This window comes from Paroedura picta, chromosome 3 (assembly GCF_049243985.1).
Source record: "Paroedura picta isolate Pp20150507F chromosome 3, Ppicta_v3.0, whole genome shotgun sequence".
NCBI classification, from domain to species: Eukaryota; Metazoa; Chordata; class Lepidosauria; order Squamata; family Gekkonidae; genus Paroedura; species Paroedura picta.
The window spans coordinates 135,183,740-135,201,423 of NC_135371.1; the positions used below are offsets into that span (position 1 = coordinate 135,183,740).

The window sequence follows — 17,684 nt, forward strand, 5'->3', positions numbered from 1 at the left end:
AAGGGTATCCTTGTCTTGTCCCTTTCTTGATCCCTATTTTGTCTGTTGCCACCATGCCATTTACTAATTCATTGGCTTCTTGCTTTGTACAGATTTGTTGAATCCATTTCAATACATTCTCTCTGGTCTGCATTTTTAACAAAATAGCTTTAAGAAACACATAATCAAAAGCTTTTTCAGCATCTAAAAAGATGAAAAACATCTCTTCTTCTGATCTTCTTGCCCATTGCTTTTATAACAAATCGGATGTTATCCTTCATATGCCTCTTTGGCATAAAACCAGTCTGATCTTCGTGGATCACTTCAGAAATACACTTTTTTAGTCTCTCTACCAAAATTTTGGAAATGTATGTGTAATCCACATTTAAGAGAGAAATAGGTCTGTAAGATAAGTGGATCCAAACCTTCTTTGTGAACCGACAACAAATAAGCTTATTCCCAGGAATCTGGGAGTGTTCTATTAGGTTTGTCAATAATCTTTCATAACTTGCTGAAGAGGTATGGAGAAGAATCTTGGAATTTATCTAGATAAAGATCTGAAAAACCTTTATCAAAAAAGCTATTTGGTGGTTTGGTGTAAAGTCCAAGAAGAACTTATAGATAGCTGAAACTGAATTTCTCCTGGTCAGCAATAATAGCGACAATCAAAATGAAGGTACTGCCTAGGTTTAATTTTTTATTTCTGATTAGAGAATAGATCATTGGCAAAGGCAGTTAAATAAGTTAATCTGAAAACATAAAAGACCCAGGATCGCATTTAAGGTGCTTCAAGACGATTAAAGACAAAGTGGGATGACAATACCTAACACCTCCGGTCTAGTTTGGATTTCAGAATGGATTAAGAACCCCTTAAGAAGAGATTTTGTATTTGACAGATGAGGACACAATTTAAGTCTTCATGACATGTTATGGCCTATAGTCAAAAAATGAAAAGCAAAGGAAGAACATCAATGGAGAATTAGTCTTCCCATATCCTGACCATGGGAATTAAAAATAATTGTGTTGTACACAGAGTAACGTATATGCACATCAGCACACCTGTGAACTGTAAGCATTCCTCACTATGCACATCACAAAGCAGTGGAGGTCATGGCCACGTGATCCTGCCTGTGCTCAGGCTAGGGATGACCACAGCCACCATGCCATGGAAGGACTCATCCTGCACTGGGAAGAAACCTGCTGATGGGCAAAGGCAAATGCTGAGTGGTTACACAAAGAACATTGGTGGGGAGAATTGCATGCACTGACCCAACTTTCCCACCATCCCTACCATCCCAAGAGCAATCTCTGGAGAGGAGGCAGAAGAGGAGATAGCTGAAAGGGTGGAGTCTGCACGGAGCTTTTATTCCAATCCCAGGTCAATTCAGTCCCTGCCATCTTCACTGAATGCGATTTCTATTTTGATTTTGTACGATTTAAGTTTTCCCTCTCCAGCAAGCATGATTGATCCGGCAATATCCTGGAGTGGTTTTAACCCTCAATATTTGAATAATCGGATTGAGAAAGCATGAGAAAACATGCAGATCTCTGGCTGCTTCGAATTTGTTGAAGAGCTCCGTGGTAGAGAAGCCCTGATTGGCTAAGGCTGCCCAGGTTACAAGCTTGCTTTAGAAGGGAAACTCCTAATTTCTCTCAGCAGAAGCTCCCAGAAGCCCTAACTTCTGTTGGTAGAGATTTGCATCTTGGTTTTTGCTGTCTCCAATCCTCTCCCCCCACTTCAAGAAAAGAAATAAAGAGGCTCCTGCTGTGCTTGGCTCCTCTGCTGTCTCCAATCCTCCCTACCCCCCTTTCAAGAAAACAAAGAAAGAGGCTCCTGCTGTGCTTGGGCTCCTCTGTTGTTTCCAATTCTCTCCCCCCCCCTTCAAGAAAACAAAGAGCAGTGCCTCAATTTTTGCCTGCTGCATGGCCCTGGCATGCTGGCGAATGGCAGTTTTTTGGAGAAGGGGGCGTAAGCGCCCCTCCCGTGATTTTTAAAAATGTACCCAGCAACTGGACCAATTGCAGCTGTTGTCCAATTAAACATGCCAGCCCTCTTGCCCAAGAGACCCTACAGGGGGTGAGAAGGATCACTGTAATTGGCTGTGACCACCCCCTCCAGCCTTCCTTCCACCCTCCCTTCCCCGCCATTCAAGCTACGTAAAGCAAGAGAATCACACACTTCACACGGGCAATGCCAACTTTATTTTTCTTTTTTGCAAGACATGTAGGTCAGCTGTTATGTCCTCCAAGACTGCCTATAGAGGAATCTAGCTATGTTACCCAAAGGAGATGCTAGCAAAAGGGGAAGGAAATTATACTGCACGATCCTGAAGCAAGGATGGTTTCCAAGAGAGCAAAAAGAAGGGAAACTCAGATGACCAACACCTAAGCTCAAAGCAACGCATTGAGTGTGTTAAGAGAACAGCACACTTTGGAAGTGCATGTTGGGATGGATATAGCATTTGAAATCCCGGGCTGCCCACAGAGCCATATCCTCCCTGATGCAAGCAAGGGCCAACATCCAAGCCAGCATGGCCATTAAGAGATTCTCCATTCTCAATAGACCCCCAAGATCAAGGGAAAATGGTGGAAAGGTGTGCTGCTTAGCGGGTTTATAGAGGTCACATGGGGGTGTATTCGGGGCATGGATATGCACTTGCCCAAACACCAAGTGCAAAAATGCAGCAATAAAATGGATCCCTATGATAAAACTAATCAACGCTTCACTGTTCTTGTGTTAATGCATAGCAACATGTAAGTATCTTTGTAAAAAATTAATGTTGGTACTCAGGGGAACTTTGGAGTCCCCCAAACCACCACTGAGAGAGGATTTGTTGCCTCAGATGATTGACAAGCAGAGGAGTGGGAAGTCATGGTTTTGACCCAGAAATTGCAGCTGGTACAAAATGCAGCTGCAGGGGTTCTCACTGGAACATCTTGAAGGGCCCATATTCAGCCGATGCTTTGACATCTGCACTGGTTACCAGTCTGCTTCTGAGTACCAGTCTGCTTCTGCTTCAAGATATTGGTATTAACCTTTAAGGCTTTACGTGGCCTGGGTTCTACTTACCTGCGGGACCGCTTAGTTGCTTATGCCCCTCTTTGCTCTGTGGGTATGAACTTGCTGGCTGTCCTGGGCCCCCGGGATGTTTGTCCGGCCTCGACCAGGGCCAGAGCCTTTTCAGCCCTGACCCCAGCCTGATGGAATGAGCTCCCGGAAGAGCTGAGGGCCCAGGCAGAGTTGCCAGATTTCCACAGGGCCTGCAAGATGGAGCTCTTCCACCAGGCATATGGTTGAGGCTGGGGCGGCATCCAGCAGGTGTTTTCATCAGAGGATCCCCCCAGCCAATTTTGATTAGATCTGGCCTCACTCCTAGTGCAAGAGAACAGACCCTTGGACTGAACGGAGGGGAGGGTTAGGGCTCTCATAGAATTTAAATCACCATCTGGTTAATTGTAATTAATTTATAATTGTTATTATGGGGTATTTTGATGGGTTTTATTGTATTTTTATTACTGTTGTAAACCGCTGCGAGAACTCTGGAGAGTGGCCGTACAGAATCTAAAAATAAATAAATACATAAAATAAAGTTTGTGTTGCTCTCTCTCCTGCCTTAGCCGCCACCTAGTACGGGGGGGGGGGAGGCGCGACACAACAGCAGAGAAATGTGGGAGGGGTCTCTCATATGGAGGGCTACAATCATGAGGTTTACCATCCAATGTTTGCAAGCAGGAGGCCACGTGTGTTTTACCCCTCCGTGCAGAAATGGTCTGTATGATTAAATGGATGCAACATTTGGGTCAAAACATATCTTTGGAAGGCTTGGATAAGTTATGGTCCAATAATGTTAAATTAACAAAATGTCAGTTGTCGAGGAAAAATCAGTCTAAAATGTTTTACAGATGGTATGTGACTCCTAAAAGCATAAGGAAAATGTCATCTCAATTCAATGGGAAATGTTGGAGATGTCATGATGCGGTAGGTTCTTTTTTCATATGCGATGGTCATGTGAATGTATTAAAGTTTTTTGATAAGCTTGCATGCTGAAATAGAGAACATTTTACAGATTAATTTTCCTCTAGATCCCAAATTTATGTTGTTAAGCATGTTACCTGCTAATCTACCTATTAAAACTAGATATTTTTTCTTTCATGCAACTGCTGCAGCTAGACTTACTATAGCATTGAAATGGAAGCAGCAAGAATCGCCTGGAGTGGATTCTTGGCTGGAGCATATGAAAAATCTTGTCATCACAGCAAAGCTGACTAACTTGGTAACCAGAAGAATTTACTGACTCTTGGGGTCCCTCTTTGGATTTTGTAGAAAAATAATGCCCACATTTTCAGTGGCAGAATATTACAAACAACGGTTATTCAGATCATGATTGTTTACTGGAAACTAACTCAGTTTGTGAGTTGTTGGGGTTGGATACTCTGTTTATTATGTATATTTTAATGAATGGTGTTATATATGGTTTGTATATATATTCTATTTTCTTTCTGTATATTCTTCTATATTTCAAAAATAAGAAATGCTTAAAAAAAAAGAAAAGCAGAATGGCTGACAGGGCTGGGCCACCTCCTGACCATAACTGGAGATCCAAGGGTCCCAGATGCACACAGGTGACTAGTGGTACCACAGCTGTACTGTGACTGGCCCCTGCAGTGTAGGTGCAGCACAGGATTGCTGTGTTCTATGTTTATTGCTCATTAATTTCATTGAGTGCCCATGAGCCCATGAGTTCTTCTATTGTGATGGTGCTGCCTAAAGTACAATGTGGTCCAAACCATCATATGTAGGTAAGCAAGTACCGTATTTGCCGGCATATAAGACGATCCCCCAACATTTCCACTCAAAATATAGAGTTTGTTACATTACATTACAGTACTATGGGACACTATGGGCAGCTATGTCTATCCCAACTGAAGTGCACCCGGCGTATAGGACGACCCCCCCCACTTAGAGGCATGTTTTTCAGGGGGGGGAAAGTAGTCTTATACGCCAGCAAATACTGTAATTCTTCTATATAAGACACAGCAGAATTTTCAGAATCCTACATAAACTTGTCCCTGGGATTGTCCCAAAAATATGCTAGTGGAATAAGTCAAAGTTTTTATTTGTTTGTTTGTTTATTTGATTTCTATACCACCCTTCCATACGGCTCAGGGCGGTTTACATACAACAACATGGGGGGATACATGGAACAAATTAATATAACATAAACAAATACAACAACAACAATCTAAATAGCACTATTTCAGTGATCTTAAACAACAATATAACAAGAACTTAGCTAAGGCCCTTAGAGAGGACAGACTAGTTCAGGCCATGGAGGGAATGTCTGAGGAGGACCTGTGGTTGGTCCCAGGCAAATGCCTAGTGGAGGAGTTCCCTTTTGCAGGCCCTGAAAGGGAGAGATTTTGCCAACTTTTCTTCATGCTGTTCATGGAGATCCACTGACCCTTAAAGGCACAATTTCAGGGAGCACAGCAGGAGGTGGGGTGGGGTGTCAGAGAGTTTATTTTGACAAGCCCTGCTATCGTATCCATGGTTCCTCTACATATTTGTGAAACAGACCTGTGGAAGGAGTGTGTCCCGGCCATCTGTGAGGAAATATGGACTGATCAGGGTGCGGCCAGCACAGCTGGCCGCACCCTGATAGGGCTGACCCTAAGGCCCGCCTCCCTCACAGTATGCCTATTATGGGGAGAGGAAGGGAAAGCAATTTTAAACTGCTGAGAAACACCTGAGGCCTGCTGGGTGCCTGTGGGCCATTCCCAGGTCTCACAAAGTTCTCAGCCCCACTTCCCTGACAGGGTGACTGTTATGGAGAGAGGAAGGGAAGGTGATTTTAACCTGCTTAGAGACACCTGAGGCCTACTGGGTGCCTGTGGACCATTCCCAGTTCTCACAAAGCTGTCAGCCCCACTTCCCTGGCAGGGGTCTATGGGGAGAAGAAGGGAGTGGGATGGAGAGGAAGGGAAGACAATTTTAAACTCCTTAGAGACACCTGAGGTCTGCTGGGTGACTGGACCATTCCCACTTCCCTCACAGGGTGTCTGTCATGGGGAGAGGAAGGGAAGGTGATTTTAAATTGCTTAGAGACACCTGAGGCCTGCTGGGTGACTGTGGACCATTCCCAGGTCTCTCAGAGCTCTCAGCCCCACTTTCCTGACAGGGTGTCTGTTATGGGGAGAAGAAAGGAAGGTGATTTTAAACTGATTAGAGACAGCTGAGGCCTGCTGAGTGTTTGAAAGCTCATCTGTAACCACTATGCCACAATTCCCAAAGATCAGTCCTCTCCCACACTCAACTAACATTCCAAACCACAGGTTCTTCACACCCATCTCTCCACATCCACACCATCATTTTTCACCACACCATCACAACCTAACACACAAATTCAACCTCATTCCCTTACAAACTGGACAACCCCTCCCCTTACTCTTCCCAATGGCAAGCTCGCTCTATCTTAATCAGTCTCTTCCTTTTTACTTCTCTCTCTCTTTGCTATTTCTCCCCCACTCCCCCCGCTAGCGCCCGTTGTATCTGCTACAACGGGCTTTAATTCTAGTATTCATATGAAATGGGATCTATATCATTAATTATGACACTGTTACCAATCTCTTAAAACAGTGGTCCCCAACCTGCGGGAGGGCGGGGAGAGGGAATCAGGGCTGGGCTGCGCCCATGCAGGCCGCGCCCGCAGCCCGCGGGTGCGGCCCGATCCGCGGCCCGATCTGCGGGCGCGGCCAGGCGTGGCTCGATGCGCGGGCACGGCCCGAAGCATGGGCGTGGCCCGTGCGGGCGTGGCCCGTGCGGGCGCGGTCCCCGCGGGCGCGGCCCGATGCCCTGCCGGTCCCCAGCCTAATAAAGGTTGGGGACCACTGTCTTAAAACAAAGGAATGAACTTTTAGCATGTATATCTAACACATAGCTCCAACAGGCCATAGACGCAGCTGTTCCTGAGTGTGTGTGCATGCGTGCGTATGCTTGCATGTGTGTTTGGACTTCATCTCTCCTGCCCTTCCTAAATGGAGGACACCTGTTTGTAAGTAGTGTAGGATGTGGTCGGGCTAGCTTGTGACATAGAGGTCACCTGGCTGACCTTTTACTTTTCTAATGAATGTAATCTATTTTTACTGCTAACTTAATATAAGTCTCATTGCTTTATATTCAATTTGTATGCCTTTTAATAATGTGCGAATGAGCAATGATGTATCTCCCATCAGTTGGCTTTCGCGGCCTCAAGAGTGACAGTCATAATTCCCCCCCCCCTCCTATTTGCTTGCATATTCATTTGAACTGTTTTCATCTATCCCTCTCTGCCATGTTGGGCCCCTGAGATGGCTTACAGTCAGATTGTAAACAAATGTTTTAAAAAGTAGTAAAACAAGTCTATTGGTCCCTCAAATCAGTCACAAATAACAGAAGATTGCACACTAGCAATGAATGAAAGCAAGCATCTTCAACAGATTCCAAAGAATCAACAGTGTAGGTTTCTTTCACACATCCTGTATGTGAGTGCCACAATTCAAATGTCCCATCCTTGGAAGTCATTTTTCTTACATCAGAAGATGTGAGCATATAGAGAAGGTCCGAGGGGATGAAGGTGGAAAGGTTGCCGGATCCAGGTTGAGTTTACCCAAGTAGCACATATAGCACACACACTACAGCAGGGGTAGTCAAACTGCGGCTCTCCAGACGTCCATGGACTACAATTCCCATGAGCCCCTGCCAGCATTCGCAGTTTTGACTACCCCTGGACTACAGGTCTCACAGTTTCAGGGGCCCCACATAGTGCCTTCCCCCCATGGATGAGCGTGGCCAGATGCTAGAACCAGAGCCGTGAGTCATGACCCCTTCCAGCCATGGTCCCCACAACTAAACCACAAATGGGGTGGCCCACTGGGCCTTCAGTTTCCCATTGGTGCTCCCACAAACTTCCTGTCTGTGCAGCCTGCTTAGGAAGCAGAAAAAATATCATGAAATGCACAAAAAGGGCAATTTGAACAGGTAAAGGTTAATAAGGAAAGGGATTTCTGCCTTTTCATTCCAAAATATTGTTCTCTAGTGTCTGTAATGCATCCCACTGTTTTTTGCTGTACTTTTATCCTGTACCAACACTTATGAATTATTTGAAGATATCCTGCTTTACCCACAACTACTTGTTTTCAGTCTCTAACAGCCCCAATCCTATGTTGGCGGAGTTAAAATATGCAAGGAGGGATGCAGCAGCTTATTATGAAGAGAAATAACTTTATATAGAAGGAAGAGAGGGTTAGTCCCAACAGTCTAAACTGATTTGCGGTCTGGGTCCAGCCAGCTGCAACCCTGTCTGACTGAGAAAGAGGCAGATCTGCAAGTCTTGGCAGGATCAGCCCCTGAGCTTCAGCCTCTGAAGCACCAGAACTGCCTAGGAAACCCAGTCCAGAACCTGAACTACAACCAGGCACAAGCACCCAGCATCTCCAGCCTTTGGACACCAGCCCTGTTGCTGAAGCCCCGGGAGTGGCCGGCTCCCTGCTTGTCTACTGAACCTAGAGAGCAACAGCGTAAAGAGCAGTGCTTCCCTCTGCAGGAAAGGCAGAGGAGTACAAGCTAATGGCTCAGGAAGCTCTGCCCTCCCATAGTCAGCTGTGGATAATTAACTGCATGTCAGGCTTAAAATCCATTTGTGCAGACAGTGTTGTTCCTTCCGGACCTGCACCTCCAGAGCCTGTTCTTGACTTCTTGGACCCTGCTTCCCTGCTTGGCCTTCAGCTTGTGACTTGACTACGGAGCTTCTTCTTGCTCTTATCTGATTGGGCATGTGAGTGACTGATTTCTGGCTATTGACCTTGGCTTCTGTTTGGGACTACAATGTTGCCCACTCCCTTAAAGTATCTGGCTGCCTGTGCATCTCTCCCTGTTGCAGCTGGATATTTGGCATTTGCATTCCTTCTGTGTGTTCTGGAGGGAAACAGGGAGGAAGTATACTCGAAGGAGCAGTAAGTCTCCAACGGAACCACTCAGGACACTGGAGGAGACTAGTTGAAAAAATATCAGGAAGTTCCTAACCAGACTATGCTAAATAGTCCCAATTTCCCAATGCTCCCTGCAGGATATTCTTCTTATGCAGTTGAATGTGGGTTGTGTTTGTGGTTCTGCTAAGGATCAAGCTTGAGGTCTGAGAAAGGATTGAAGCTGCTAGATTCCATCTGCAGGATCCAGTCAGTTTAAAGCAAAACTGACCAATAGTGTGCGCTGGCAGGAAGATCCATTGTTTGCTACTGTATATAAGTTGGGTTTTACCTCTTTATAACACCATGCTGAGCTCACAATAATGAGCTGATTGAACTCCCAGTTGTCTTGGCTTCCTTGAGCCCATGGATTTAACAATGTGCACTCTACAGCAGGGGTAGTCAACCTGTGGTCCTCCAGATGTCCATGGACTACAATTCCCATGAGCCCCTGCCAGTGTTTGCTAGTAGGGGCTCATGGGAATTGTAGTCCATGGACATTTGGAGGAGCACAGGTTGACTACCCCTGCTCTACAGATCTTGGATATTCCAACATCTTGCACCGGTCCAGTCTTGTCTATCTATTGTGGCTTATAAGTTCTCTGGACAAGTTCCCTTTCCCTTCTCTTTTGTGCAGCGATCAGCTAGTATTTGCCTGCAGTAATAATTTTCTTTAGTACAACAGTCCTTATTGGGTAAATAAAAATAATCCAAGGCCTGCCTAGCTCAGGGTGTGTATTCAACTCCCATTTTTTGTACAAACAAAAGAATACTTTTGTTTTACAGAAGGGGAAAAGGGAGATTGAGAGGAGAAAAGCAAGGAAATGGGGGAAGGCAAGAGGAAAAGAAGAGAAAATTGCAGAGACAAGGGAAATCAGTATATGTGAGTGCTTTAAAAAAAAAATTCCATATTGTATATTGGAGCTAGAGGTGGGAGTTGAGGTCTGAAAAGGGTGAAGATGATACCTTTTAAAGAAATGACATATTTCACTAGTGCTTGTTGCTTTCTCTTGTGTGTGTCCTGCTGCAGTCATTCTGCTGGAAGAGAGGGAGGATCCAGCCTGCAACATTCCCTTCTTCACAGCGACCACCTCTTCAAACCCTTGTGCCTTTATGTCTATGAGGGTCCCCAACCACTGGCAGTGTATTTTTCCAGGAGCTCCTGATGGAAGGAAACAGGAGAATTATGTGTTTCCATCAGCAGAATGTCTATAGGATACATCCCATAACGTCTTCCCTCACATTAGTCCAGGCTTTCTCAACAATGGTTTCACGAAACCCTGGAAGGGTTTCCCAAATTAGTGAGAAATAATTAATTTTTAATATATTTTAAAAGTTTGTTAAACATTTATGGGGAGATGTGACCACATATGGCCATGTTGACCCACTTCCCCCTCCCCAAATTGCCAGTGATGGGCCTGGAGGGGATGGGAAGGGGAGGGGCCCCAGGTGGGCATGTACACAGCTATGCTTCCCAACCATATTCTGCACCATCGTGCCACTTTTGGGGTTTTTCAAAGTCTGAAGAATGTTTCAGAGGGTTCTCGATGGTAAATTTTTTTAGAAAGGCTGCATTAGTCAATTTCCATGATACACTGTGCTTTCTCTGTAGGGAGTGTTACAGCACCTCCATATATTTCCCCTTGCTAGACCAAGGACCTGAAAAATGCTTGTGAGGGGGATCTTTTCCATTTGACAGCAGAAAAATGCTCTTTAGCCCTTCCGTCTTGCTGTAGGGATTCCACTCCTGGTGTTACCCCTTCTGGGAGTAACGCTGTCACTTACGATCAAGCTACAGTTGCCGCTGTCTCTAAGGAAGGGTGACTGGTTCTGCTTCACAGTCTTAGTTAATGCTTAGTGCTGGAACTTATCTGTCTTGCTAATTAATTCATTTATTTCCACAGATGAGATGATTAAATGAGGACATCTGCCATATGTGCTTGTAATTCCTGAGGCAACATCATTTTGTTTTTGAGAGAGAAGAGTGAGAAGGAGGGAGGGAAGGATGGGGAAGAGTGAGACCTTCTTACAAGTGGGACACCAAGTCAATCTCCTTTCATTACAAGGATTCTACTCTAACCTCAGCCATCCTTTGAATGGGTGGAGTTGGTTGTGTGGTTGAAGGAGAAACTGGAATCTTAGCTCTTAAGACACATTTCATACATGTGTGCACAGATGTTTTATTGGACACTTACTAATGCAAAGTGTGGGCGGCATGACTAAAGGAGGAGCAGGAATGGATCAAGAAGGTCAGACTAGATATTTTAGAGATATTCGCCATCTTAATCTTTTAAAGTCAATTCATAGAAGTGTACAATTAGGGTTCAGTGCTTGGTTCCGCTGCCTTGGCAATCACCAAAGCCCGAGGGGGTGCGTAGTTGGCCAGCCCCATGGCACGGAGAGGAGGGCACCACCACCACCCCTCCTCTCTGTCTTGGGCTTCAGTGATCACCAAGGCGGCCGAACCACACCCAAGCACTCAACCCTATGTACAATCCTGACTGTTAGATCTGTGGATTCAGAGACCAGGGAACTGGGGGTTCATTTCCGCTCTTTATTGTGACCCAGCATGATGGTACAAGAAGCAACTGAACTAAGAGAAACCCACCAACACCCCCAAATGATATATGAATACAGAACAAAATATCTTTCCACCATCCTGTGCTAAACGTCAGTTTCACTTTGGATTGACTGGATCCAGCAGACAGGATCTGGCCATGCTCTGGCCAATAATGTTCTCAGGATTACAATCCTGCCTGGAAGTTCAAGCTTGGTCCTCAGCAGGGCTACAGACACAACACCTCATGAGTTTTAAAAAAGCACCACCCCCTCACAATTTAGTTATTAAACTCATTTGTCCATTTTTTTCGTCCCAAGGAATATAATGATGCAGGGGGCCCAGTTTTGATGTACCGAGTCATCTGGGGCTGAAAGAGAAACCCTATCTCCTTTTCAATTTTGCGATGATCCAAACTAGTTCTATGGACTATTCAAGATCTGATCTTTCCAGAATATATGGTTCAATGTAGAACTGTCATGTAAATGCAATCCAGTGCTTATAGAGAGCTGTGATACACTGAAATTTTCTGTTGAATAACTGGGATGTAACACTGCCACCAGAGCCTGAACAAACCCAAATGCCAACTTTGCTTTCACATACATCCAAACAACACATCAACTACACCATCAAAGGCTTGTTCACATGTTTATCTTTTAACATTGCATTTAATATGCCATTAAATGCCGACCATGCCATTCTGTTCTCTACACAAGACAAGTGGGCCGAACCCTCCACCAAGGAATAAATGAACATAAATCTGACATCATCAAGAATCACAAGACTGAGAAACCTGCAGAACAACCTTTCAGGACATTCAATGAGGGACCTCAAAGTAACTGCTTTATTGCAAATCAACTTTCAAGAACAGACTAGAAAGGGAAATTGCTGATGCAAGTTATTACAATACTCAAAACAATGGAATCCTAAGGACTCAACAGGGTTCTTGGTCTCTTATCTCACCACATATGCTAGCCTCATTCAGCTCTCATATCTGCATTCCTTACAATCCCCTTACAGTCCATTTGGGATAATGGGATTGTTTAGTGGATTGTAATGTGATGTAATGCATACTGGTATGTAATGTAGTTAAGAATGGAAAATTAAGATCTAATTATCTGGTTTTAGGATAGGAGACCTAACTCAGCATGCCTTGTCACTAGTGGGGATGGCTCCATGCTTGGTTGGAGATGGATGGGACTAGTTACTCCTTTTCACAACTGGGAATCCATCTGCCAATAATCACTAACCTTAACATTTTTATTCCTCCTATATTTTTTGAACTGAAATTGAATCAAAGGACTGATAAGCTTAGCTTGTTATTCTCACAAAGCACTTGATTAGGCGAAACATTTTCATTATGCTGCATATTTGTTGGATATTTTCATGATGCTGTTTACTAATTTACTGCTTATTTACTTTCTCTTTATAGCTGTACTCTGATGATTTCTATTTAATTGTCTGAGGAGGTGTGCATGCACATGAAAACTCACGCTTTGAATAGAACTTTGTTGGTCTTACAGGTGCCATCGAACTCCAACTTTGTTCTAGAATGCATACATAATGTGTAAAACGAGCCCCATACCCCATGTTGATGAGATACTGTAGTGCCCTGCAAGCATCAGAATCTTGAATGAGAAATTATAATATTCGGAGAGGCAAGAAGACCCAAGCTTCCTATTAACCAACAGAGAATGCATTTAGAACAGACTCCATATCCATCTGACTTGCTCATATGTACTTCAAATAGTTCAGTCATCAGATGTAACCTTGGTTTCTCTTTTGGCCTTGCCTTTGGAAATGACCTTGTTGAATAATCAGACACACACACACACACACATAAAAGTCTATTTTCCTGTTTAGAACATTGGAAAAAATAGCAAATACTTAGGCTGAACTGTCTGCTGTCTTGTTGCTAGTGGCAGATACACACCTTTCTAGGACCAGGTGATAATTTGTTTCTTCTTTCTCAGCTCTTTCTAGCTCATGGCCATGGATACTGTACCCAGTGGGAGCTAACCTCCATTTTGCATATTTTAATATCAGAGTGTACGTTCTGTGCATACATTTGTAATACTTTTTGTGCCTCTTCCCAAGCTTGAGTTATTTTTCAGGAATTCAGATAGTCATATTTCAACTACTCTCTCTAGAACTGCCAGTAGGGTGGGGGTTTGAGTTTTGCATTGCCCATCGAGGAGCATTTGCATTTTAATTTAATTTCTTTTTGTAGCTCTCTTTTGTCATTACTCACCCAAATTTAAGTTTTTTTGTTTTTAATGAAACACATTTCCTCTATTTGATTCAAATTCAGATATACTGCTGAAAAATGAAAGTTGTCTTTGAAATAACATGCCTGGTGGGATGTGAAGAGCTGAGTAGGCTATGGTCTTTTATTCTACCTTGAACTCTTGGGGGGGGGGGCGCAGGGGAGCATCTAGCATAAGGTAGGGAGTCTGTTTCAATAGGAATAATGTTTTCCCATGAAATGGATTCTGTCAGGGAAAGAAAAAGTGTGTCTCTTCTGTTCGAAAGTGTCTAGCCCTTTCCTAATATGTTTATGGGGGAAAATTTGGTGGACAGCACCTCATGGAAAGGGTAGTAGGAAACCCAATATCTACTATGAATAAGCATAGCTAGGAAAAGGATAATAAATGTGTTTGTTGTCTGCATTTTTAGTCTGATTTTCATGTAAATCCTTGAGAGAGCCAGCTTGGTGTGGTGATTAGGAGTGTGGACTTCTAGTCAGGTGAGCCAGGTTCGATTCTGCGCTCCCCCACGTGCAGCTAGCTGGGTGACCTTGGGTTCATCACAGTCCAGATAAAACTGTTCTGACCGAGCAGTGATATCAGGGCTCTCTCAGCCTCACCCACCCCACAGGGTGTCTGTTGTGGGGAGAGGAAAGGGAAGGTTAATCATATAAGAACTGGCTCTTCTTCTTCTTCTTGAGAGGATATCAGTGTTAGTCTGTTATGGCAAAAGGATACAGGAGTCTAGTAGCACCTCTGGCAACATTTATTTCAGCATAAATACTTGTGAGTCAGTGTCCATCCCAGTGCATCTGGGGACAAGAGCTCTGATTCACCTATGCAGATGCTGGAATAAGTTTGCTTAAGGTACCACTGGATTGCTATTTAATGTTATTTATACGTGAGAGTGCAGAAGAAGAAGAGCAGCTGCTTTTTTTATACTCCTCTTTTCACAATCCAAAAACAGTCCTAAACTGGCTTACCAACACGTTTCCCTGTGAGGTAGCTCTGAGAGAAGTCTGCAAGAACGGCTCTGGCCGAAGGTCGCCAAGCTGGCTGCATGTGGAGGAGCGGGGAATCCAACCCAGTGCTCCAGAGCAGAGGCTGCCGCTGGCCAGGCCGGAGAGTTCGAGATGGGAAGGAGCCCTTCGAAAGGCGGGCGAAGGCGCCGCCGGTTGGCAGCGTGGTCTTTGCTGGGCGTGCTCGCTGGAAGGAGGCAGATTCCGCCAGGCCCCGGGCTGGGAGCGAAAGCAAGGCCGACGGACCGGGTCTCTGCAGAAGGGGGCCGCTCCCTGCAGGGGACGGAGTCGCCGGGCGGGAGAGGGGGGAAGGGGGCCCGCTCCCCAGCGCCAGGCGCCACGGCGTCCCGGGAGGTCCTTTCAAGGCAGCGGGAGGAGACGCGAGAGTTTCTGGCGCAGGGAGCGAAGTCGCAAAGAAAACGGCCAGATCCTGCGCCCAGCGAGGGAACTTTCCCCTCTCTCCGAGGCACCGCTTCGCAGTCTCTCGACTTGCAAGGGCTGATCTGGGCTTCGTCGGGGGACTCGGCGCCCTTCGCCCCTTTTCTCACGGGACCTGCTCAGCAGGATCCACCCCACTCCCTCCTGGGTGAGATCCGGCAACAATCGGGCGGGCTCCTCGCCTGCGCTGGACCGATTCAGCCTTACTCCTGGATCAAACTGACTTCTCGGAAGAAGGGAAAGGCGCCGAGAGTCATTTTCGAAGGCGCTTAAGTTCTCCCCCCCCTTTTGTGAGTGCGACAGACACACACAGCTCCCTCTTTGTCCTCTTTATAACCTTTCCGCCTACCTGATGAAGCCAGCTCCGACTCATGAAACCTCCTCCTGCATCCAGCTTTGCCCAATCGATCCGATCACGTCGACTGTGACTCACAAAACCGTATGCTGGAGTGGCCGCCTTCGTTTTGAAGCGGCAAAAAAAAAAAAGGGAGTCCGGCGGCATTTTACAGATGAACAAAAGTTATTTACGAAAGTTTATTCTGGAATAGATTTTGCGGGCTTTAACGTTATTGTTAGATTTTGTTAGCGCGTTCACATCCAACCTACACCTGCCTTTTAAGACGTACTGCCCGCTTTCTTGGAATTCTGCACTCTAAGAGACTTACCTGCATTTCTCCAGCGTTTCCACACACCCTTCCCCAATGCTGGATTTAGCTTATCCACGACTTTTCCTCCCTCTCACTCCCTGGAATTCACTTAAACCATTTTATCGAGACACAAAGGAACACCACAGCGGTTTAAGGCGCATTTATTATTAGATGCGGAAGGGGAGAAAAAGTGAAAAGTGTCCCTTGCCCTGCCAGTTGCGCCCCTCCCCTGGAGAAAGAGCCCCCCATCTTCTCCCTCCCTTCCTCCCTCGCGCCCAGAGCAGCCTCCCCCCCCCCTCAGGTGGTGCTGCAGTCGGCGGGGTCCAGCGAGACGGTGACATCGGCCTTGCACTGGATGATGCTGGGGACGCCGGGCAGCAGCTGGCAGCTCTGCAGCTCCGGGGCCACCTCTTTCACGCACACCGCCTGCGAGAGGGAGAAAGAGCCGGGGTGAGCGACGGGATGAGGGTGACGCTGACCCCGTCCGCGGGGCCCTGGCGGCAGCTCGTGACTTGCTAGCCCGTCCAGGCCCGTCCTGCCTTCGCCGAAAACCTGAGAGCCGCGTCTCCTTGGCGATTACTGAGCGTCCGGGGCGCCCAGCGGTCCCTTGCGACTGGCGCGTCGAGTCCGGGACACGCCCTTCCCCCCGAGAGGCTTCAGGACGCCCCCGCCCCCCCCCCGGGTGGGCTGGACTGCTCGTGAAAGAGGCCCGCTTGGCCGTCTGGTTTCTCTCTGTGGCCCCGATCACGCGAGGGGAGAGAGAAGGGCCACCAGCGCTCCGGCCAAACCGAGGCCCCGTCGGGCTTGCCTTGCCCCGTGGGGAGGGTCGGGGGGCGGCTCACCATGTTGCGGAGGCCGCTGGCGCTCTGGCGCGGCTCGGCCACGAGGAGGGAGGCGAGGGCGGCGGGAGCTCCGTCGGCGCTGGGCTCGGCGGCGCCGGGGTCGTCGGAGCGGCGCATGTAGGGCGAGCGGCGCACGCCGGAGAGCAGCCCCGAGGCTCTGCCCACCGAGTAGTAGCTGGGGCCGGCCGCTTGCTTGTACCACGCCTCCGCGGGCGGGCCGAGGAGCGCGGCCAGGGCCAGGCAGGCGAGCGCCAAGGACGGCGGTCCGCGCATGGTGCGGCTGGCTGGCTGGCGGCGGCGCGCTCTCGGGCTGAGCACCTGCCGTCGACGGCGCCTTATATCGGGCAGGCAGGCGGGCGAGCGCGTGGGCGGCGCGGCTCAGCCTCCTCGCCCCCCCCCCCGGCATCCGCAGTCGGCACGGCAAGGCGTGGGGGGGGCAGCAATCACCGACGGCCCCCCGTTGAAGCCGAGACGCGGGCGGCTCCCCGCGGCCGGGCGGTCAGAGAGGCGCTTCCTAGAGGGCAGGCTCACTGTGGTCGCCGCCGGTCCCAGTGGCTGAGGGCAGCAGGACTCCCCCCCCACCCGATGTGGGCATCCCTTCCTGCCACAGCAGCCTCGACGAAACCCCACAGCGCAGCGCCCGCCGTTGAACCTGGAGCGTCCAGATTCCTCCGGGGTTCTTCTCTTCGGTACTGCTCGGGAGGGGGAGGCAGCAGAAGGGAGATTCCGCTTCCCCCTTCGCTCGCTGGGCTGGGAGTCCCAAAGCCTTTCTCCCTCGGCGTCTGTGATGTCCTTCCGTAGTTTCAAGCAGAACTTTTACCAGGCTGTGTCCCCCTCCCCCCTTCCTATAAAAAGTCTGATTTGTTCTTTGAGATGCCTTCTCTTGCAAGGTAGCTTTATCTGGATCAGTTTCTCTTTGACCTTCTACATACTCTGTTAGCACATGTGCTCCC

At 47.4% G+C, this 17,684-nt stretch overlaps 1 protein-coding gene and 1 long non-coding RNA gene across 2 annotated transcripts; one reads left to right on the forward strand and one right to left on the reverse strand.

Annotated features, from left to right (window-relative positions):
- The first annotated feature begins 8,667 nt into the window (after window positions 1-8,667).
- Window positions 8,668-13,982, forward strand: LOC143831330 (uncharacterized). The gene is made up of 3 exons (XR_013228827.1): window positions 8,668-8,792; window positions 9,769-9,865; window positions 13,063-13,982. It is a non-coding gene; the product is annotated as an uncharacterized LOC143831330 (long non-coding RNA).
- A 2,052-nt stretch (window positions 13,983-16,034) lies between these two features.
- On the reverse strand, window positions 16,035-17,075 carry NPB (neuropeptide B). The gene is made up of 2 exons (XM_077324354.1): window positions 16,732-17,075; window positions 16,035-16,315 (listed from the first exon to the last, which is right to left on the reverse strand). The coding sequence occupies exons 1-2, from the start codon at window positions 17,002-17,004 to the stop codon at window positions 16,187-16,189; spliced, it is 402 nt and encodes a 133-aa protein (XP_077180469.1). The 5' UTR covers window positions 17,005-17,075; the 3' UTR covers window positions 16,035-16,186.
- Between the last annotated feature and the right edge of the window lie 609 nt (window positions 17,076-17,684).